This window comes from Ambystoma mexicanum, chromosome 2q (genome assembly GCF_040938575.1).
Source record: "Ambystoma mexicanum isolate Mex_15411 chromosome 2q, UKY_AmexF1_1, whole genome shotgun sequence".
Lineage (NCBI taxonomy): Eukaryota > Metazoa > Chordata > Amphibia > Caudata > Ambystomatidae > Ambystoma > Ambystoma mexicanum.
In genome coordinates, this window is record NC_090924.1 from 612,418,835 (window position 1) to 612,441,386 (window position 22,552).

Consider the following 22,552-nt stretch of genomic DNA (forward strand, 5'->3'; position numbering starts at 1 on the left):
AGGCAGTGAATGCCTCAAATGGGTGGCGGGCGGCCATCTTTGAGTGTTCTGGCTCCACATGGTGAGCAATGGTGGAAGCCTGCACACGGTCGCAATTTCGGCCAGAAACACAGCGCCAAGCAGATTTCAGTTGCAGGGACAGCAAGGGCATCTGGGCATCGTAGCTGGGATATTGTGATGCGGAGAATCCGTTTTGAACAATTTGGAGGAGCGCTTACCAGAAAAGGTTGTAAAATTCGGGGTGCCTTCCCTTTGGTAGACCACTGCTCCTGCAGGGTCACGGGAGCTCCTGCTCCACTGAAGAGGAAGCGGGGAATGGTGTAGCGGCTGGGACAGGCTAGGACAGGAGTCAGCCTTGTTTCACTGGGCCTTGGTGAGAATGGGCCGGCTTTGCCTGCCAGCTCCCGATAGGTAGCTGAAGAAGGGTCACCGGCCAATCGGGACTCAGCAGCGTCTGCTGGGTGGATTAGGCAGTGGATGCCTCAAATGGGTGGCGGGCGGCCATCTTTGAGTGTGCTGGGCTCCACATGGTGAGCAATGGTGGAAGCATGCACACGGTCGCAATTTTGGCCGGAAACACAGCGCCAAAGCAGATTTCAGTTGCAGGGACAGCAAGGGCATCTGGGCATCGTAGCTGGGATATTGTGATGCGGAGAATCCGTTTTGCACAATTTGGAGGTGCGCTTAGCGGAAAAGGTTGTAAAATTCGGGGTGCCTTCCCTTTGGTAGACCACTGCGCCTGCAGGGTCACGGGAGCTCCTGCTCCACTGAAGAGGAAGCGGGGAATGGTGTAGCGGCTGGGACAGGCTAGGACAGGAGTCAGCCTTGTTTCACTGGGCTTTGGTGAGAATGGGCCGGCTTCGCCTGCCGGCTCCCGATAGGTAGCTGAAGAAGGGTCACCGGCCAATCGGGACTCAGCAGCGTCTACTGGCTGGATTAGGCAGTGGATGCCTCAAATGGGTGGCGGTGGCCATATTTGAGTGTGCTGGGCTCCACATGGTGAGCAATGGTGGAAGCATGCACACGGTCGCAATTTCGGCCGGAAATACAGCGCCAAAGCAGATTTCAGTTGCAGCGACAGCAAGGGCATCTGGGCATCGTAGCTGGGATATTGAGATGCGGAGAATCCGTTTTGCACAATTTGGAGGTGCGCTTACCGGAAAAGGTTGTAGAATTCGGGGTGCCTTCCCTTTGGTAGACCACTGCTCCTGCAGAGTCACGGGAGCTCCTGCTCCACTGAAGAGGAAGGGGGGAATGGTGTAGCGGCTGGGACAGGCTAGGACAGGAGTCAGCCTTGTTTCACTGGGCCTTGGTGAGAGTGGGCCGGCTTCGCCTGCCAGCTCCCGATAGGTAGCTGAAGAAGGGTCACCAGCCAAACGGGACTCAGCAGCGTCTGCTGGGTGGATTATGCAGTGAATGCCTCAAATGGGTGGCGGGCGGCCATCTTTGAGTGTGCTGGGCTCCACATGGTGAGCAATGGTGGAATCATACGCACGGTCGTAATTTCGGCTGGAAACACAACGCCAAAGCAGATTTCAGTTGCAGGGACAGCAAGGGCATCTGGACATCGTAGCTGGGATATTGTGATGCAGAGAATCCGTTTTGCACAATTTGGAGGTGCGCTTACTTGAAAAGGTTGTAAAATTCGGGGTGCCCTCCCTTTGGTAGACCACTGCTCCTGCAGGGTCACGGGAGCTCCTGCTCCACTGAAGAGGAAGGTGGGAATGGTGTAGCGGCTGGGACAAGCTAGGATAGGAGTCAGTCTTGTTTCACTGGGCCTTGGTGAGAGTTGGCCAGCTTCGCCTGCCGGCTCCCGATAGGTAGCTGAAGAAGGGTCACCAGCCAATAGGGACTCAGCAGCGTCTGCTGGGTGGATTAGGCAGTGAATGCCTCAAATGGGTGGCGGGCAGCCATCTTTGAGTGTTCTGGGCTCCACATGGTGAGCAATGGTGGAAGCATGCACATGGTCGCAATTTCGGCCGGAAACACAGCGCCAAGCAGATTTCAGTTGCAGGGACAGCAAGGGCATCTGGGCATCGTAGCTGGGATATTGTAATGCAGAGAATCCGTTTTGCACAATTTGGAGGTGCGCTTACCGGAAAAGGTTGTAAAATTCGGGGTGCCTTCCCTTTGGTAGACCACTGCTCCTGCAGGGTCACGGGAGCTCCTGCTCCACTGAAGAGGAAGCGGGGAATGGTGTAGCGGCTGGGACATGCTAGGACAGAAGTCAGCCTTGTTTCACTGGGCCTTGGTGAGAATGGGCCGGCTTCGCCTGCCGGCTCCCGATAGGTAGCTGAAGAAGGGTCACCAGCCAATCGGGACTCTCAGCGTCTGCTGGGTGGATTAGGCAGTGGATGCCTCAAATGGGTGGCAGGCGGCCATCTTTGAGTGTGCTGGGCTCCACATGGTGAGCAATGGTGGAAGCATGCACACGGTCGCAATTTTGGCCGGAAACACAGCGCCAAAGCAGATTTCAGTTGCAGGGACAGCAAGGGCATCTGGGCATCGTAGCTGGGATATTGTGATGCGGAGAATCCGTTTTGCACAATTTGGAGGTGCGCTTAGCGGAAAAGGTTGTAAAATTCGGGGTGCCTTCCCTTTGGTAGACCACTGCTCCTGCAGGGTCACGGGAGCTCCTGCTCCACTGAAGAGGAAGCGGGGAATGGTGTAGCGGCTGGGACAGGCTAGGACAGGAGTCAGCCTTGTTTCACTGGGCTTTGGTGAGAATGGGCCGGCTTCGCCTGCCGGCTCCCGATAGGTAGCTGAAGAAGGGTCACTGGCCAATCGGGACTCAGCAGCGTCTACTGGGTGGATTAGGCAGTGGATGCCTCAAATGGGTGGCGGTGGCCATATTTGAGTGTGCTGGGCTCCACATGGTGAGCAATGGTGGAAGCATGCACACGGTCGCAATTTCGGCCGGAAATACAGCGCCAAAGCAGATTTCAGTTGCAGCGACAGCAAGGGCATCTGGGCATCGTAGCTGGGATATTGAGATGCGGAGAATCCGTTTTGCACAATTTGGAGGTGCGCTTACCGGAAAAGGTTGTAAAATTCGGGGTGCCTTCCCTTTGGTAGACCACTGCTCCTGCAGAGTCACGGGAGCTCCTGCTCCACTGAAGAGGAAGGGGGGAATGGTGTAGCGGCTGGGACAGGCTAGGACAGGAGTCAGCCTTGTTTCACTGGGCCTTGGTGAGAGTGGGCCGGCTTCGCCTGCCAGCTCCCGATAGGTAGCTGAAGAAGGGTCACCAGCCAATAGGGACTCAGCAGCGTCTGCTGGGTGGATTAGGCAGTGAATGCCTCAAATGGGTGGCGGGCGGCCATCTTTGAGTGTGCTGGGCTCCCCATGGTGAGCAATGGTGGAAGCATGCACATGGTCGCAATTTCGGCCGGAAACACAGCGCCAAGCAGATTTCAGTTGCAGGGACAGCAAGGGCATCTGGGCATCGTAGCTGGGATATTGTGATGCGGAGAATCCGTTTTGCACAATTTGGAGGTGCGCTTACCTCAAAAGGTTGTAAAATTCGGGGTGCCTTCCCTTTGGTAGACCACTGCTCCTGCAGGGTCACGGGAGCTCCTGCTCCACTGAAGAGGACGCGGGGAATGGTGTAGCAGCTGGGACATGCTAGGACAGGAGTCAGCCTTGTTTCACTGGGCCTTGGTGAGAATGGGCCGGCTTCGCCTGCCGGCTCCCGATAGGTAGCTGAAGAAGGGTCACCGGCCAATCGTGACTCAGCAGAGTCTGCTGGGTGGATTAGGCAGTGGATGCCTCAAATTGGTGGCGGGCGGCCATCTTTGAGTGTGCTGGGATCCACATGGTGAGCAATGGTGGAAGCATGCACACGGTCGCAATTCCGGCCAGAAACAGAGCGCCAAAGCAGATTTCAGTTGCAGGGACAGCAAGGGCATCTGGGCATCGTAGCTGGGATATTGTGGTGCAGAGAATCCGTTTTGCACAATTTGGAGGTGCGCTTACCGGAAAAGGTTGTAAAATTCGGGGTGCCTTCCCTTTGGTAGACCATTGCTCTGGCAGGGTCACGGGAGCTCCTGCTCCACTGAAGAGGAAGCGGGGAATGGTGTAGCGGCTGGGACAGGCTAGGACAGGAGTCAGCCTTGTTTCACTGGGCCTTGGTGAGAATGGGCCGGCTTCGCCTGCCGGCTCCCGATAGGTAGCTGAAGAAGGGTCACCGGCCAATCGGGACTCAGCAGCGTCTACTGGGTGGATTAGGCAGTGGATGCCTCAAATTGGTGGCGGGCGTCCATCTTTGAGTGTGCTGGGCTCCACATGGTGAGCAATGGTGGAAGCATGCACACGGTCGCAATTCTGTCTGGAAACAGAGCGCCAAAGCAGATTTCAGTTGCAGGGACAGCAAGGGCATCTGGGCATCGTAGCTGGGATATTGTGATGCAGAGAATCCGTTTTGCATAATTTGGAAGTGCGCTTACCGGAAAAGGTTGTAAAATTCGGGGTGCCTTCCCTTTGGTAGACCATTGCTCCTGCAGGGTCACGGGAGCTCCTGCTCCACTGAAGAGGAACGGGGAATGGTGTTGCGACTGGGACAGGCTAGGACAGAAGTCAGCCTTGTTTCACTGGGCCTTGGTGAGAGTGGGCCGGCTTCGCCTACCGGCTCCCGATAGGTAGCTGAAGAAGGGTCACCAGCAAATCGGGACTCAGCAGCGTCTGCTGGGTGGATTACGCAGTGGATGCCTCAAATGGGTGGCGGGCGGCCATCTTTGCGTGTGCTGGGCTCCACATGGTGAGCAATGGTGGAAGCATGCACACGGTCTCAATTTCGGCTGGAAACACAGCGCCAAAGCAGATTTCAGTTGCAGGGACAGCAAGGGCATCTGGGCATCGTAGCTGGGATATTGTGATGCGGAGAATCCGTTTTGCACAATTTGGAGGTGCGCTTACCGCAAAAGGTTGTAAAATTCAGGGTGCCTTCCCTTTGGTAGACCACTGCTCCTGCAGGGTCACGGGAGCTCCAGCTCCACTGAAGAGGAAGGGGGAAATGGTGTAGCGGCTGGGACAGGCTAGGACAGGAGTCAGCCTTGTTTCACTGGGCCTTGGTGAGAGTGGGCCGGCTTCGCCTGCCAGCTCCCGATAGGTAGCTGAAGAAGGGTCACCAGCCAATCGGGACTCAGCAGCGTCTGCTGGGTGGATTAGGCAGTGGATGCCTCAAATGGGTGGCAGGCGGCCATCTTTGAGTGTGCTGGGCTCCACATGGTGAGCAATGGTGGAAGCATGCACACAGTCTCAATTTCGGCCGGAAATACAGCGCCAAGCAGATTTCAGTTGCAGGGACAGCAAGGGCATCTGGGCATCATAGCTGGGATATTGTGATGCGGAGAATACGTTTTGCACAATTTGGAGGTGCGCTTACCGGAAAAGGTTGTAAAATTCGAGGTGCCTTCCCTTTGGTAGACCACTGCTCCTGCAGGGTCACGGGAGCTCCTGCTCCACTGAGGAGGAAGCGGGGAATGGTGTATGCGGCTGGGACAGGCTAGGACAGGAGTCAGCCTTGTTTCACTGGGCCTTGGTGAGAATGGGCCGGCTTCGCCTGCCGGTTCCCGATAGGTAGCTGAAGAAGGGTCTCCGGCCAATCGGGACTCAGCAGCGTCTACTGGGTGGATTAGGCAGTGGATGCCTCAAATGGGTGGCGTGCGGCCATCTTTGAGTGTGCTGGGCTCCACATGGTGAGCAATGGTGGAAGCATGCACACGGTCGCAATTTCGGCCGGAAATACAGCGCCAAAGCAGATTTCAGTTGCAGGGACAGCAAGGGCATCTGGGCATCGTAGCTGGTATATTGAGATGCGGAGAATCCGTTTTGCACAATTTGGAGGTGCGCTTACCGCAAAAGGTTGTAAAATTCGGGGTGCCTTCCCTTTGGTCGACCACTGCTCCTGCAGAGTCACGGGAGCTCCTGCTCCACTGAAGAGGAAGGGGGAATGGTGTAGCGGCTGGGACAGGCTAGGACAGGAGTCAGCCTTGTTTCACTGGGCCTTGGTGAGAGTGGGCCAGCTTCGCCTGCCAGCTCCCGATAGGTAGCTGAAGAAGGGTCACCAGCCAAACGGGACTCAGCAGCGTCTGCTGGGTGGATTATGCAGTGGATGCCTCAAATGGGTGGCGGGCGGCCATCTTTGAGTGTGCTGGGCTCCACATGGTGAGCAATGGTGGAAGCATGCACACGGTCTCAATTTCGGCTGGAAACACAACGCCAAAGCAGATTTCAGTTGCAGGGACAGCAAGGGCATCTGGGCATCGTAGCTGGGATATTGTGATGCGGAGAATCTGTTTTGCACAATTTGGAGGTGCGCTTACCGGAAAAGGTTGTAAAATTCGGGGTGCCTTCCCTTTGGTAGACCACTGCTCCTGCAGGGTCACGGGAACTCCTGCTCCACGGAAGAGGAAGGGGGGAATGGTGTAGCGGCTGGGACAGGCTAGGACAGGAGTCAGCCTTGTTTCACTGGGCCTTGGTGAGAGTGGGCCGGCTTCGCCGGCCGGCTCCCGATAGGTAGCTGAAGAAGGGTCACCAGCCAATCGGGACTCAGCAGCGTCTGCTGGGTGGATTACGCAGTGGATGCCTCAAATGGGTGGCGGGCGGCCATCTTTGAGTGTGCTGGGCTCCACATGGTGAGCAATGGTGGAAGCATGCACACGGTCTCAATTTCGGCTGGAAACACAGCGCCAAAGCAGATTTCAGTTGCAGGGACAGCAAGGGCATCTGGGCATCGTAGCTGGGATATTGTGATGCAGAGAATCTGTTTTGCACAATTTGGAGGTGCGCTTACCGCAAAAGGTTGTAAAATTCAGGGTGCCTTCCCTTTGGTAGACCACTGCTCCTGCAGGGTCACGGGAGCTCCTGCTCCACTGAAGAGGAAGGGGGGAATGGTGTAGCGGCTGGGACAGGCTAGGACAGGAGTCAGCCTTGTTTCACTGGGCCTTGGTGAGAGTGGGCCGGCTTCGCCTGCCAGCTCCCGATAGGTAGGTGAAGAAGGGTCACCAGCCAATCGGGACTCAGCAGCGTCTGCTGGGTGGATTAGGCAGTGGATGCCTCAAATGGGTGGCAGGCGGCCATCTTTGAGTGTGCTGGGCTCCACATGGTGAGCAATGGTGGAAGCATGCACACGGTCTCAATTTCGGCCGGAAACACAGCGCCAAAGCAGATTTCAGTTGCAGGGACAGCAAGGGCATCTGGGCATCGTAGCTGGGATATTGTGATGCGGAGAATCCGTTTTGCACAATTTGGAGGTGCGCTTACCGGAAAAGGTTGCAAAATTCGGGGTGCCTTCCCTTTGGTAGACCACTGCTCCTGCAGGGTCACGGGAGCTCCTGCTCCACTGAAGTGGAAGGGGGAATGGTGTAGCAGCTGGTACAGGCTAGGACAGGAGTCAGCCTTGTTTCACTGGCCTTGGTGAGAGTGGGCCGGCTTCGCCTGCCGGCTCCCGATAGGTAGCTGAAGAAGGGTCACCAGCCAATCGGGATTCAGCAGCGTCTGCTGGGTGGATTAGGCAGTGAATGCCTCAAATGGGTGGCAGGTGGCCTTCTTTGAGTGTGCTGGGCTCCACATGGTATGCAATGGTGGAAGCATGCACACAGTCGCAATTTCGGCCGGAAACACAGCACCAAAGCAGATTTCAGTTGCAGGGACAGCAAGGGCATCTGGGCATCGTAGCTAGGATATTGTGATGCAGGGAATCCGTTTTGCACAATTTGGAGGTGCGCTTACCGGAAAAGGTTGTAAAATTCGGGGTGCCTTCCCTTTGGTAGACCACTGCTCCTGCAGGGTCACGGGAGCTCCTGCTCCACTGAAGAGGAAGAGGGGAATGGTGTAGCGGCTGGGACAGGCTAGGACAGGAGTCAGCCTTGTTTCACTGGGCCTTGGTGAGAGTGAGCCGGCTTCGCCTGCCAGCTCACAATAGGTAGTTGAAGAAGGGTCACCAGCCAATCGGGACTCAGCAGCGTCTGCTGGGTGGATTAGGCAGTGGATGCCTCAAATGGGTGGCAGGCGGCCATCTTTGAGTGTGCTGGGCTCCACATGGTGAGCAATGGTGGAAGCATGCACACGGTCTCAATTTCGGCCGGAAACACAGCGCCAAAGCAGATTTCAGTTGCAGGGACAGCAAGGGCATCTGGGCATCGTAGCTGGGATATTGTGATGCGGAGAATCCGTTTTGCACAATTTGGAGGTGCGCTTACCGGAAAAGGTTGTAAAATTCGGGGTGCCTTCCCTTTGGTAGACCACTGCTCCTGCAGGGTCACGGAAGCTCTTGCTCCACTGAAGAGGAAGGGGGGAATGGTGTAGCGCCTGCGACAGGCTAGGACAGGAGTCAGCCTTGTTTCACTGAGCGTTGGTGAGAGTGGGCCGGCTCCGCCTGCCAGCTCCGCCTGCCAGCTCCCGATAGGTAGCTGAAGAAGGGTCACCAGCCAATCGGGACTCAGCAGCGTCTGCTGGGTGGATTAGGCAGTGGATGCCTCAAATGGGTGGCAGGCGGCCATCTTTGAGTGTGCTGGGCTCCACATGGTGAGCAATGGTGGAAGCATGCACACGGTCTCAATTTCGGCCGGAAACACAGCGCCAAAGCAGATTTCAGTTGCAGGGACAGCAAGGGCATCTGGGCATCGTAGCTGGGATATTGTGATGCAGAGAATCCGTTTTGCACAATTTGGAGGTGCGCTTACCGGAAAAGGTTATAAAATTCGGGGTGCCCTCCCTTTGGTAGACCACTGCTCCTGCAGGGTCACGGGAGCTCCTGCTCCACTGAAGAGGAAGGGGGAATGGTGTAGCGGCTGGGACAGGCTAGGACAGGAGTCAGCCTTGTTTCACTGGGCCTTGGTGAGAGTGGGCCGGCTTCGCCTGCCGGCTCCAGATAGGTGGCTGAAGAAGGGTCACCAGCCAATCGGGACTCAGCAGCGTCTGCTGGGTGGATTAGGCAGTGGATGCCTCAAATGGGTGGCGGGCGGTCATCTTTGAGTGTGCTGGGCTCCACATGGTGAGCAATGGTGGAAGCATGCACACGGTCGCAATATCGGCTGGAAACACAGCGCCAAAGCAGATTTCAGTTGCAGGGACAGCAAGGGCATATGGGCATCGTAGCTGGGATATTGTGATGCGGAGAATCCGTTTTGCCCAATTTGGAGGTGCGCTTACCGGGAAAGGTTGTAAAATTCGGGGTGCCTTCCCTTTGGTAGACCCCTGCTCCTGCAGGGTCACGGGAGCTCCTGCTCCACTGAAGAGCAAGGGGGAATGTGAATCTGCGTGTACAGCTCATTTCTTTATTCGTAGATAGCTTTATTTTGGCAACATGCCATACCAAAACGCATCTTATTCATCCTTGTTTTTGTAGCCTTTCAGCGTGGTAGATTCAAGTACTTTTGTATATGTGGAACAGGATTTAAAATGCGGTACTCTTTTGACAGACTTTTATTTTCAAGAGAGGCTCATATCTCCTGAATAAACCACTGCTCGAATGCCTCTTTTACCACAGATTTATAGTGCGTTCTATAGCCACAGGAAACCATTCTGTCTAGAGTTCTTTTTATATAGGCAAACCACAAGAGTTGTGGAGTTTCCTGCAATGCTAGCACCACACAGAGTGCTTCCAGATATAGTTTTAACACAGGAACATTCCACAATGTTAACCAGTACAGGAGTGGTTTCAGTTTTGCCACATATGTTAACCTAGCTCATGTTTTTTAGCACCCGAGGGAGCGTTAGATGGAAGCAAAGAGATTAGAATGTGTACAGGGACAAAGTGCACTGAAGAGCTTGGTATCAGCATTCGAGAGTAGAGAATACTAGTCTGTGTAATGAATAAATGTAAATAAAGTTTCACCACCACCATTTCCTCTCTTCATATCTTGCAGATTAGCAAACGATGAATGTGGTGACAGCTGCATGTTAAAAACAGTATGATATATTATTGGGGTACTGCAACTGCCTACTCTAGAAAGCTGTGCTAAGCCTAAAGCCTGGAAGTTAGAATCATTGAAATGAAAATTGCTTTGGTGAATGTTGGAACATGTTACTTAATGCTTGATACAGGGAAGAAACTCACTGTGTTAGGTCTTTGCTGAAGCATGATCTGCCACTACCTTGCTAGTCAAATGGTTGGCTCTTGGTGTGGCTAGCTTTCCTCCTTTTAATTTCGGTACAAAGAGTTCAATTGAGAAGTGTTATATTCACATTTGTCAAATGAATGATAAGAGGGAGGGTCAAAGACATTTCAGTGTGAACTATATACACAGTCATTTAATGCACTGATGTGGACTACATTGCATGATGTGGCTCTAAATTCTTATGGTTATTATCTTCAGACATTTCTTTACCTGGAAATTCTGGTGAGGAAATATACCTCAGGAGCAACGCATCTGTCTTGGAAGCAGGACAACGTACTGTGCCACTTGCTGGTATTAAGCACATTATATAACAACAATTATAATTAATAATTATAATTAATTATCACTGAAGTAAGTGTACATTGCTGATGATGACCCTGATTATCTAGAAACACAGTACCAACTAAATAATCCTTAACATTAAACGTAACACACTGTACAATTTTTGGATCCAGGAATGATATCTTGTAGAGAGAAAACCTGATGTTGTTTGCAACTTTGCAGAACAAAACAAAAAAAGTGCATGGGGAAATATAACTAAAATACCTTCATGATTTTTAGCACCCGAGGGAGCGTTAAATGGAAGTATTGTATTTTCCTTCTTCTCTAAAGATGTTACATTGCAATGGGCCCAAAGGCCACTACCATAGGATGCAGCATTAATTGCCTGCATTTTGATATCTCCAAGTCGTTCGTCCCTCATATTGTGTCAGAAAATGTGTCACCACATTTCCCCTTTTTGATAACGACAAAGCACTTTTATCTATCTGGGCAACCCATTTGGCAGTTTTGCATATAGAAAATTCACAGGTAGCCATACCTGTCAACATCTTCAATGTCGATATTATTGATAGCATAAGTTCTACGAAAGCATCTAGGAAGAGGTTCATCAGATGGTGCCATTGTATTTGTTTTTGAGATGTGAACATTCAATCCCCTTTCTTTGCATATTAATGCAAGGCTATCAAGTAGCCGCTGCAACCTCACAAGGTTTTGAATATTAAAATCGCATTATCCGCAAACAGAAAAATTGGCCAGATTTCAATCTAAAATGTAAAGGCATACCCATTCGGCTCATTCATTTTAATTGCACTATCATTATAGAGAAAATAGGCAGGGGGCCAACACGCACCCCTGCCTAACTCCTATAGTGATATTGAATGGCTCAGTGGATTCTCTGTGTACTACCCAGCATACTACTACAAATTGATTTGAGTAGAGCAAATGGATTGCGTCAATTATTCAAGGAGGGACAGCTTGCTCTTTTACAAGATGATTTCTCAGCACCAAATCAAAGGCCATTTGGAAATCTATAAATGCGACACATTGAGGCACGTTCTTTATAGAGACATATTTACTAATGTACATAATTAGTCTAAATATTTGGTTTGTGGAGGATATAGCTTTCCGAAAGCCAGTCTGGATAGAAGCTCAAATTTGATTTGTCTCGCACCATTCGTCCAATCTAGCTAACAGGACCGCTGCATACAGCTTGGATAACAAGTCCAAAAGAGTAATGGGGGCAATAATGTTGGGGGTCGCCCCATTTCCATTTTTGTAAATTGAAACCATTATTGCTCCTTGACAACTTCTTGGGATTGCATTTAAAGATGTTAGTTCATTCTTTATATTTTCATTTGGGTGTTGGTGGCTGGTTTGGGGGCCACCTTGTTCCTGTTTGAAGTTGAACATTGTCTCTTAGGTTGGAAAACAGGGCAAAGGGGTTAGAATTTGTACCGGTACAAAGTGCACTGAAGAGCTTGGTATCAGCATTCGAGAGTAGAGAATACTAGTCTGTCTAATGAATAAATGTAAATAAAGTTTCACCACCACCATTTCCTCTCTTCATATCTTGCAGATTAGCAAACGATGAATGCCGTGACAGCTGCATGTTAAAAACAGTATGATATATTATTGGGGTACTTCAACTGCCTGTTCTAGAAAGCTGTGCTAAGCCTAAAGCCTGGAAGTTAGAATCATTGAAATGAGAAATGCTTTGGTGAATGTTGGAACATGTTACTTAATGCTTGATACAGGGAAGAAGCTCACTGTGTTAGGTGTTTGCTGAAGCATGATCTGCCACTACCTTGCTAGTCAAATGGTTGGATCTTGGTGTGGCTAGCTTTCCTCCTTTTAATTTCGGTACAAAGAGTTCAATTGAGAAGTGTTATATTCACATTTGTCAAATGAATGATAAGAGGGAGAGTCAAAGACATTTCAGTGTGTACTATATACACAGTCATTTAATGCACTGGTGTGGACTACATTGCATGATGTGGCTCTAAATTCTTATGGTTATTATCTTCAGACATTTCTTTACCTGGAAATTCTGGTGAGGAAAGATACCTCAGGAGCAACGCATCTGTCTTGGAAGCAGGACAAAGCACTGCGCCACTTGCTGGTATTAAGCGCATTATAAAACAACAATTATAATTAATAATTATAATTAATTATCACTGAAGTAAGTGTACATTGCTGATGATGACCCTGATTATCTAGAAACACAGTACCAGCTAAATAATCCTTAACATTAAACGCAACACACTGTACAATTTTTGGATCCAGGAATTATATCTAGTAGAGAGAAAACCTGATGTTGTTTGCAACTTTGCAGAACAAAACAAAAAAGTGCATGGGGAAATATAACTAAAATACCTTCACTATTTAATAGTACCTTAAAGCAAGGTACAGTCAGATTTTAGTAAATGGATAGTTTTATTAGCATTTCCTTATAGCATTAAATCAGCCTTGCACCATTAATTCAAATCTCAGGATTTTCAATTTGAACCCTTATTTTTAAAAATGTAAATGATTCCAATTTATAAAATAAGTCGGTATCTGAACAGGATGTCATGATTTGGTGGCATGACGCCAAATCCTGCCCGCTTGTGATCCATCAAAGGAATGTCCTCTTTTGGATTAACTAACTCCAACTCAAAGTAGGTCAACATAAGGAATACTAGTTGCTTCAGTACATTGACAGCAAAGGAACGACCTGAACAAATTGTGTCACCTGCACCGAAGGGCATAGTGAAATATTTCAATCTTTTCCCATTCTTGCAGAAATCTACTTTTCTGGTGCCATCAGCATTCAGGAATCTGTTGTATTTGAAAAGATGGGGCTCTGGGTGGACTTCTGGATCCATATGCACAGCAATGTAGGGGAACATGGCAACTCTGTCCCCTTTACGGATAGCATACTCCCGACCATCTGCCATCTTGAGAGTCATGTCCTCCAGCACAACTTTAACAATCAATGGAGCAGCTGCTAGTCGCAGAGCTTCTTCCATTGCACTGTTAAGAACAGGCGTCTTCAACATCATGTGCCTAGTGATGCTCAGTAGCGGACCATTTGGTTTTACCTCTTGCTCAGATGCTTTAATGACTTGCTTAATTTCTTCTTTTACAGCCTTTAAGGCTTCTGGATTCTTCATCAAGAACAGGAGAATCCAGAAGCCGGCAGGCCCAGTATTTGTTTCAGATATCCACAGTTTCAGAAACAAGCTCCTTTCCAACATATAGCTTGGCACCCTGTTTTTTGTGAAAAACGTTTGCTGATCAGTGACCCACCGACTGATATTATCTTTATTCATCTGGTTCTTCATAGATAGTTTAGTCCAGAAGTATTTTTTCAGTCGTTCAAGTTCTTGCTTACCCTCAGGAGGAAGCCTGTCAAAAGCCGACGAGGGGAACATATTGTCAAATTTTCGGAACTCATGAAATAATTCTTCTGAAATAATTCTGTCAATTTCCTTGGCCTTTTCTCTGCTTCCTGCTTGCTTGGCTGACTCATTTCCAAACAGCGTAAGATAGCTAGCACGAAAAATAATGTTGAAGCTGAACTGAAAAAGTTCACTCTGTTGCCAGGACCTGCTCATTTTCTCAGAATTAACATCATGTAGCATCACATTTTTAAAATTATCACTCATTGCCTGGGTTATGTCCACAAGACCACTGCCCATTAGGTGGGTCTTGGTAGATTTATGCAGAGGTTCAAGGCTTGATGTATTATCATAGCCGAAGAGTTTAACTAACCATTTGTACTTCATTGCGTTACCATCCATCTTAGATGAAAATTCTTTGACCACTGATTGAAAAGATAGAGGGTCCATTAGAAAAGTGTAATAGGCACCTCCAACCTGCACTGTGAAAATATCCCCATGTTTCTTCTGCATCTTAAGTAAAAATGCGGGCAAGTTTTTTCTCAAATCCAGACCATGACCCAGCCATGGAATACTGCCTTTGTCCAAAGGGGGTTCATTGGGTCTTTGCAGGCGGAATAGTCCATGACGGTATACACCACGTAGCATAGTGCAGAGTTAAAAGCAGTGGCAGAAAGCAAGCAATCACTGCAAGCACATATGGTTTTCTATGTTGATGTACCTAAAGGTAAAAGAAAATATATATTAAGATTCTATGAAAACTCAAATAGCAAGTTAGAGTTAAAACAGTAGTACTTAGTGTTGCTATATACGACACAATGTTTGCTGTTTGGAAACAATGCAAATAACAGATGTTTGAATTGCTCAGTTTAATGGTAACCAATATATCAACTTTGAAGGTTCAAAGGCTCATTTGGCTGTACCAGGATTAACAAACCTGTGATGCACATAAATCTGCACACGGATTTAACCCATTGAATACTCATTCAATTTGCTTCTTCCATGTAGTTGTGGATGGTGTGATTGCATTTAAATCAAGCCAAATGACATTGCCCACGTCTCTCTTCCTCGTCCCAGTACTTACGTCATGAAGCTCAGCCTCCTCAACAGGACCCATTTTTCTTCTTCTTTTTTCTGGAGATATATTACCTTGCTCATGACCCACAATCCTTTGATAACATTTTTCCTGTCCTCTGCACAGGACCCAGGAGATCTTCCTGGAGCAGGGTTCTGAAGAGCAACGTAGCAGGCCTCCAGTGGGGTGCAGGTGGGCATATGAGACAACAGGCTCTTGGGCCCCTGCAGGTTAAGGGGGCCCAAGTGAGCAGGAATTCCCCTGTGGATGGGAGAAGGTTCTCAGGCATCCAGCAGGGAGAGGGGGCCAGATGGAGTTGCAATAGGACCTGGGTGTCGAGACCGGGGCTGCGGTAAGGAGATCTGGGCCTGGAACGTACTTTCTTTGATGCACCCATGTGGCACCGGCTGTTAGCGCTGGGTGCAGGCGCTGTCTGTGCATGGACAGGGAATCGGGGCCTCCAGAGTCGGCCCCCATGTTGACGCACTATGCTGTGGTTGGTATTGTGCAGCGCGTATAAGCAGGACGCAGGAACCTGCTAGTTGCTAGGTTACCACGTTACTGTGTCCTCCAGGCTCTGTGAGACGCTTCTGGGAGTCACAATTTGTAGTGGTTTCTGCTCCCTGTTGTTGGTCGAGGCTCCTGATGGGAAAAGGAAGGAGAAAAAGCGACACGGGCAGGACTCCTCTTCTGGTTCCTCTAGTCCTGAAAGGGTGTTCTGGAAAAAAGGGGAACAGCTAAAAAGAAGTTGTAGCTGAAGTATTCGTTATTCCAGAAAGAGATTAGGGGCATTATGATCCAGGCCATTAAAGAACACGAGGGCAGAAGGAACAGAAAACTGTCCCCTTCTTCCTCTTCCTCCTCCTCCATGGCAGGCGCCTCAGGTTCTGAAGAAGAGGAAACCAAAGGGAAATATTTATACCAGGAGTAGGTAGAGGCGGTTTTGACTCAAGTATGGGACAGCATGTGGTTTTCCGATCCCGTGGCCCTGGGAGGTTCTGCTCTCGCAGTAGCACAAGCTCACGCCGAAGATAGGGCCCCTCCTCATTTCTCATGTCAAGAACAAGATTCTTGCTGAGTGGAAGTACCCTGAGCATATATCTGTGCCACGTTTTATGATGAAATTGTAACCCTTAAGAGAATTGAGTCCTTCCTTCCTGATGTAAAATGTTGTTGTGGATGACATCCTGACCAGCCTGGTTGGCAGATCCACCATGGCAGCAGAGGAAGTTGCGGTATGGGATCCTGTGAACAAGAAATGAAATGCAGCAATGAAGAAGGTTCACATGGCGGACATCTGGCAAATCAGGGTTAATGTCTATGGAACTTAAACAGCAGAAAATCATGGAACCTTTTGTCTGACATAGCGTATGACGTTGTGAGAGGGTCCGCTATGGCCCTGGGGACAGGTAATGAAACCAGATGACACATCCACATCTGACACATCCACATCCGAGATTGGAAGTCAAAGGGTTCTCAGAAAGTCATGGCTCTGAAGATCCCTTTTGAAAGCACCAAGTTATTCAATGACACCTTGTAGGACAAAGTGCATAAGGTGTTGCACGCTGAATGCAGACAAATTGAGAAAGAAGAATTCGTCCACCTCCTCCAAATACAGAGGGTCGGGATGCAGGACCTGCAACTTTTCATCGGGCAGTAAGGATAAACCCATTCAGAGACAGGCTGCATTTAGTACCCACCCTGGAAAAGTGAAATTGCCTGTTCAGATACTAAAGTTCTGAGAACCACAGAAGGGTTCCAGTTGGTGTAAGAGTCTGGCTCTTTTACAAGATTTTGAACTGGTGCTCTGCAGATGCTTGGGCACATCAGTCAGTTCTAAGGGGGTACCTACTAGACTTTACAACCCCTCCTGTGCAATCAGCCATGATCACAACTCCTACGCCGAAAGGCAGTCAGAAATGGAAGGCCATGTTGCATGCCATTGAGGAGCTTTTACAAAGGGGGGCTATTGTTAGGGTTCCCTGGGCATAGCAGGGTATGGGTTCTACTCCATTGCCTTCCTGGTTCCAAATCCATCCAGGAAATTCAGGTTGATCCTGGGCCTGAATGATCTGAATATGTTTATCAGAGGGGAGTGTTTCAAGATGGAATCCTTTGATATCCAGAGGGGACTGGCTGTTGTCCCTGGACCTGCAGAATGCCTATTACCATATAGACATCAGTCCTGCTCAGCAGAAATATCTCCGGTTGGCAGTGGGGGATGGCATTATCAATTCTGAGTTCTCCCCTTTGGATTGAATCCCTCCCTACGGATTTTACCGAGATTGTTGCCCCCTTGGTGGTACAACTTCATCTCCAAGGTATTCATGTCTTCCCAGAGCTGGATGACTGGCTTATCTGGGCTGCCGATAGGGAGTTGCAGTCATTGTGCAGATCACTTGAGGAATGGGGTTTCCTGGTGAATTTGGAAAAATATCAACTACTTTGCTTTCAAGAGCTGACCTTCATAGGGGCTCTCTTTTGTACCAGATAGGGGAAGGTGTTCCTCCCCAAGGAGAGAGCCTTTCACCTCCAGGAGGCTCAGTCCAGGGTTTTACTGAAAGAGTGGGCTTTGTCTTCATATCAGGCTACTGGTTTCTCACCTTCTCGATCATTGGCTTCCGGCTTCCCAATCCTATGAGTCTCTCATTCCTGTGATGCAGGAGTTGAGAGAAGCGCTGGAATCGTGGTTGTAGCTGGTCTCAGGAAGGGGATAACTCTTGACACACCCTCAAGGATCATTCTTACCACAGATGCCAGCGGTGTGGGTTGGGGGGCCACCCTGGGGTCCAGAACCGTATGGGGGAAGTGGACCTTGGGGGAGAGCCTCAGGTCCTGGAACTTGAGGGAATTGTCTGCGATTGGCAGTGCCCTGAGGGGTTTTGCTGGGGGTGGTGAGGAAGAGAAATGTACAGTTAACTCTCTGATTACTTACATGTGACTGTCATAACTCCTACTCCTACTCTTCCTCATCAAAGTACTGACTGCCCTCCCCACCCTCCAATCGTTTCAAAGGTCCCATGATCCAACTTGGTAAAACTAACAAAGGTTTGTGGGTCATGAGGGAGGTAATAGAACTCTAGAAAAAAAAGGGTTGGGGAGGCTGGGCCTCATGACGTTAGTATTGTGACGAGGATGAGTAGGACTAGGAGTAACAAAGATTACTGGTAAGTAATCAAGACATCAAAAAAGGTTCTAAGTAAAAGTAGAAATGACCACCCACAATATTGAAAGAATTGACACCAAGTTTATTAAATACCTCTGACCTGCTAAATCTTGGAGCAACATGGATACAGCATTGAATAGAGTATCATCTTTCTGGTCTCTGGTTACACTTAGGGTGAAAGGGCTTTCCTTCTTTTGTTAAACTCCACTACGTTTATTTAGTTTTTCCTTCTTAGCTGACTATTTCCCTACCCTAAATGTGATGGGAAGTGGAGAATATGTGCTATTAGATTTTCATGCTTCTTTTCAACTTTTGATAGAGATACATCTGTACATGCCACCTCTTATAACAGCATACCCCAAACCCATCCAAGGAGGATCCCCTCAACACATCTCGTACAACTTCTCCAAAATCCTCACAAACCCACAGGCTGTCACTCCTCAGTCAAATCCTGACTTCTCCCACCCTTTCAGCGCCTCATCGATCATTATCCAACCACGTAGGCTTTCAATCCAGCGCTCTCCCTCCCACTTGGTTCCCCTTATCATAAACCACCCCGTCACTTCAAGTAGCATTACCCTCTGAACTGCAACATGGCCAGCTGAATCAGACTCGTGCCTTGAATCACTAAATACCTTGCAAGCAGTTCTGGCCTCCATCCCCCACTTGGCCGACCCACCTACTCTTTTCACACACTCTAAGCACCCTAATAAAACAGAAGAAATAAACACCTTGCTTCCTTTGCTATTCCTATGCAGCCAACCTACCCTAACCTCCTTCCATGACATAATGAAAACACACACACCTACATCCTCTCGCACCCTATTACACCTCAAAACCCAGTGAAATCCCTCCTCAACCTGTTAAACATCCACCAAAGCCTTCAAGCCAAGCACTTCACCTACCGCAACAAGAGGATAGTGTCCCCTGAGTCACCACACCCAATTGGATCTTCAGCTCCAAAACAGAGACCAACAGCCTCAAATCCTCCCAGTAACATTACAGACTCTTCTTCTACAGACCTACAGAATTACAGCAACTGGTACACATTCACTCCCTCCCTCGCATACACCTTCAAACCTCCAAGCCACTTTCCCAATCAACACAACCACCAAGACCGTGTCTTCCAAACGTTTCCTCCCCCTCTGCCTCAAGCCAACCACTTCCCTCTTTGGACAACCCTCCTGCACACCAAGCTCCCACTTAGCACCTAATCCCCCAAAACTCAAAGCCACTCTACCAATCAACCTGCCGACCTCTCCACCCACCCTTGCATTTCCCACACAAACATCCAACACCCTCTCAGCCTTCTCCTCCATCCCCCTCCACCTCCAGCCACCCCCCTTCCTCTGGTATAATGGCTCCTCCACAACAATCTCCTACCCAGTACCTAACCTGCCCGCCTCAATCAATTAAAAAGTCACCTGAAATGTATTCTCATCAATGTCAGATAGGCCTAAAAAAAACCTCATAATATATAGAACTAATCTTAACAGAATGCCCAACATACTCTTCATCACTGAAACCTGGTTCTCCCAAGATTGCTTCCTGATTGCATATAAAGCCTTCCCACTGGGCTACAAACTAATTGTCCACAACTGGGCCAGCAGGGCAGGCGGCATTGACATCCTCCACAAAGCCTGTCTCGCCACGTTGCACTTTGACAACTGGCCCCCTAACCCAGGATGCAAATCTTTCTTGGTCAAATTCCTACTCTTCCCCCTCATCTGCACACAGCTTATTGAGCATGTACCGGCCCCAGGGATACAAAAGAAGCTTTGTAGAAACCCTAAGCAATTCCGTCACAGCCATCATGGCCTCACACCCCTACCTAAGCTTCAGCATTTAGGGCCTCATCACGAGTTTGGCGGTAACCCTTAAATGCGGCAGTAGCGGTATTACCGCTGCATTTAAGGGTCCGCCACATCACGGGTTTGGCAGATTTCCCCCCAGCTCTGAGCTGGGGGGAAATCCACCGAAGTTTCACGCTCTTACCGCCGGCGGGAAATCCGCCGGCGGTAAGCGCGCGAAAATTCCCCATTGAGCCCAATGGCGAATGGGGAATTCCCGAATGGGATCAGTGGGGAATGGGCAATACCCGTTCTGCCAAACCCGTGATCCGGCGCTATTAGCGCCGGGGGGTTTGGCGGTAGGGCTATTAACGCCGGCGCTAACAGCGCCGGTGCTACCGCCCAACTCGTGATGAGGCCCTTAGTATGTTATTCCCCTTAACACAATGACTCTGATCATTTCTGGACAAACTGGAAACTTTGCAGCTAACACAGATAATCTCAGTCCTAACCCACTCTGCTGGTCACACCCTAAATACAATCTTGGGATCCCCCAAACACCTCACCACAATACCACCACACCTGCTCGTATGGTCAGACCATTCCCTCATCTTCTTTGTCCTATCCTCAGGGTACTTCCCCCCCCCCTCCTTTGGCAGCCCCCGGCCCACTAACCAGATCCCACCTCTGGAAGGAAAACAAAGTGACCCCGGATCTCACAGAGAGACTACATACCTCACAGACGACCCTTTCTCTTTCCCAAGTAAGGTTGGTGGGCCTCATCACGAGTTGGCCGGTATCCCGGTGTGAAATCTATTAGCGCCGGATCAACAGTTGCGGTGGTGCAGTAACTCCCCATTTTGTGGCGTCCACAGGACTCAATGGGGCATTTTCTGTGCAATTACAGCAGTGCTAATACCGCTGTATTATTTGCACTGAAAATGGGGGGAAAGTCGGACGATTTACCCCCGAGATCAGAGCTTGAGGTGAGTCCTCTGACTTTCCGTCCAACTCATAGTTGGGCGGAGCAGTAACGCGGCGGTAATAGCATTAACCTCTGCAATTTCACTGCTCTGCCCAAATCGTGATGAGGGCCCCCATCTCTAACTTAGATTTTTGGCTTCTTGAAGAACTTAACTCCATATCACCCATCAGATCCTTCTCAAACAGAAAATGCCATTCACCCAGATGGTTTACTCCAGCCTGCAAAAAACTGAAAATCTTGAAGGATTTCCTGGAGCGCAGATGGTGTGCATACCCATCCTCATCTAACAGACCTTCCTATGCCTCCCAACTCAAACTCTACCATTCGGAGGTCCACAAATCTTAAATAAATCCTATTACAAGAACAGACTATCCAGAGCCCTGCACCCAACCAGGGAGCTCTCTAAGCTCGTTGTTGAATGTAATGCCCCGGCATGCTTCCCAACTCATCCCGCCACACTCAATCCCTTTGTGACTCACTCTCAGACCACTTCCACAGCAAAGCCCTAGAGTTTTATCCTCTCGAAAATCTCAACCCCCCACTCCACCACGAGCAAATTAACAGCACCGCCTTCTACCCTTCCACTTTTCTCTTCCTTCTTATCGCTCCCACACCAGAATTCCTAAAACTACTATTACTTAGCCAGCCATTAGACTCCTCAGAAGATTCCTGCCCCTACTTCCTCCTAAAAGAAATCTTGCCATCCACCTGTGCTGGCAATCTTGCACAATCCATAATCAACACATCACTCACTTATGGCATCTTCCCAAAAGAATTTAAGACCTCCTTCATCAAGCCCCTCTTTAAAAAGGCCTCCCTCGATGCTCTTGACCAGACCAACTACAGACCCATCTTGAATAACCGATATATAGCCAAATTAGTTGACCAAGCGGCTTACTCACAACTACGCCTCTTCTCATAATCCAACAAGATCCTAGACGCTGCTCAATCAGGCTTCAGACCACTGTGAGGACAATCTACAAAGGCACACTGACTCAGATGGATGCACTGCCCTAATTCTGCTCGTCCTTTCAGCTCAGAAGCGTTTAACACAACAGACCACTCCATCCTCACCAAGAGACTACACGCTCTAGGCATCAGGGATATTGCTCGGAAATGGATCTCCTGCTTCCGCGCCAACAGATCTCAAATCATACATTTGTTTCCAATCTCCTCGGCACCCCTCCCAGTCCGCCCTGGGGTGCCCCAAGTGTCGTCTCTCTCCCCTCTCCTCTTTAACCTCAACCTGAGCCTGCTGCCCGTCTTCATTCGGGCTCATGGTTTTCATGCTACAACTATAACAACAACAACAAACACATCTTCAAAATCTCAAAAAGCCCTTCTTCTACCTCTCCCCATCTCGCAACCTGCCTCTCCGAGATCGAATGCTGGATGAAGGTCAATCACCTCCTACTCAACCCAGGAAAACAGAGATCATGCTTTGTGGGAAAACTGCCTTCTTACCTCAACCCCTTCTATGGCCCACCCCCACCAACACAGTAAAGAATCTTGGGTACATGGTGTATTATGGACTCAGACCTGACCCTGCCACATCAACTCAGTGGTAAAAAGCTATTTCCTTCCATCCTTCGCCACATTTATCCTTTCCTGACCTTACAATACAGGGTCACTGCTATTGTCACAATCATCCTTTCATGCCTATACTATGCCAAGGCCGATTCATGGAATTAATGTGCTCTGAAATTTTCGGCGCAAGCATGCAAAAGCGTGCAAATCGCAGTGCCAGTGCAAAAA

General features: G+C 49.4%; 1 protein-coding gene across 1 annotated transcript; it reads right to left on the reverse strand.

Moving 5' to 3' along the window:
* Positions 1 to 12,938: 12,938 nt before the first annotated feature.
* On the reverse strand, positions 12,939 to 19,539 carry LOC138568994 (7-alpha-hydroxycholest-4-en-3-one 12-alpha-hydroxylase-like). Its single transcript, XM_069646729.1, has 2 exons — positions 19,500 to 19,539; positions 12,939 to 14,431 (listed from the first exon to the last, which is right to left on the reverse strand). The coding sequence occupies exons 1-2, from the start codon at positions 19,537 to 19,539 to the stop codon at positions 12,939 to 12,941; spliced, it is 1,533 nt and encodes a 510-aa protein (XP_069502830.1).
* Between the last annotated feature and the right edge of the window lie 3,013 nt (positions 19,540 to 22,552).

Excerpts from the sequence above, each read along its gene's own strand:
- LOC138568994 (XM_069646729.1), bottom strand. The coding sequence starts at position 19,539 with ATGAAGAGTATGTTGGGCATTCTGTTAAGATTAGTTCTAT. Across the intron at positions 14,432-19,499 it reads TCTGTTAAGATTAGTTCTAT|CTATGCTACGTGGTGTATAC; the intron begins ATATTATGAGGT and ends TTTAACTCTGCA.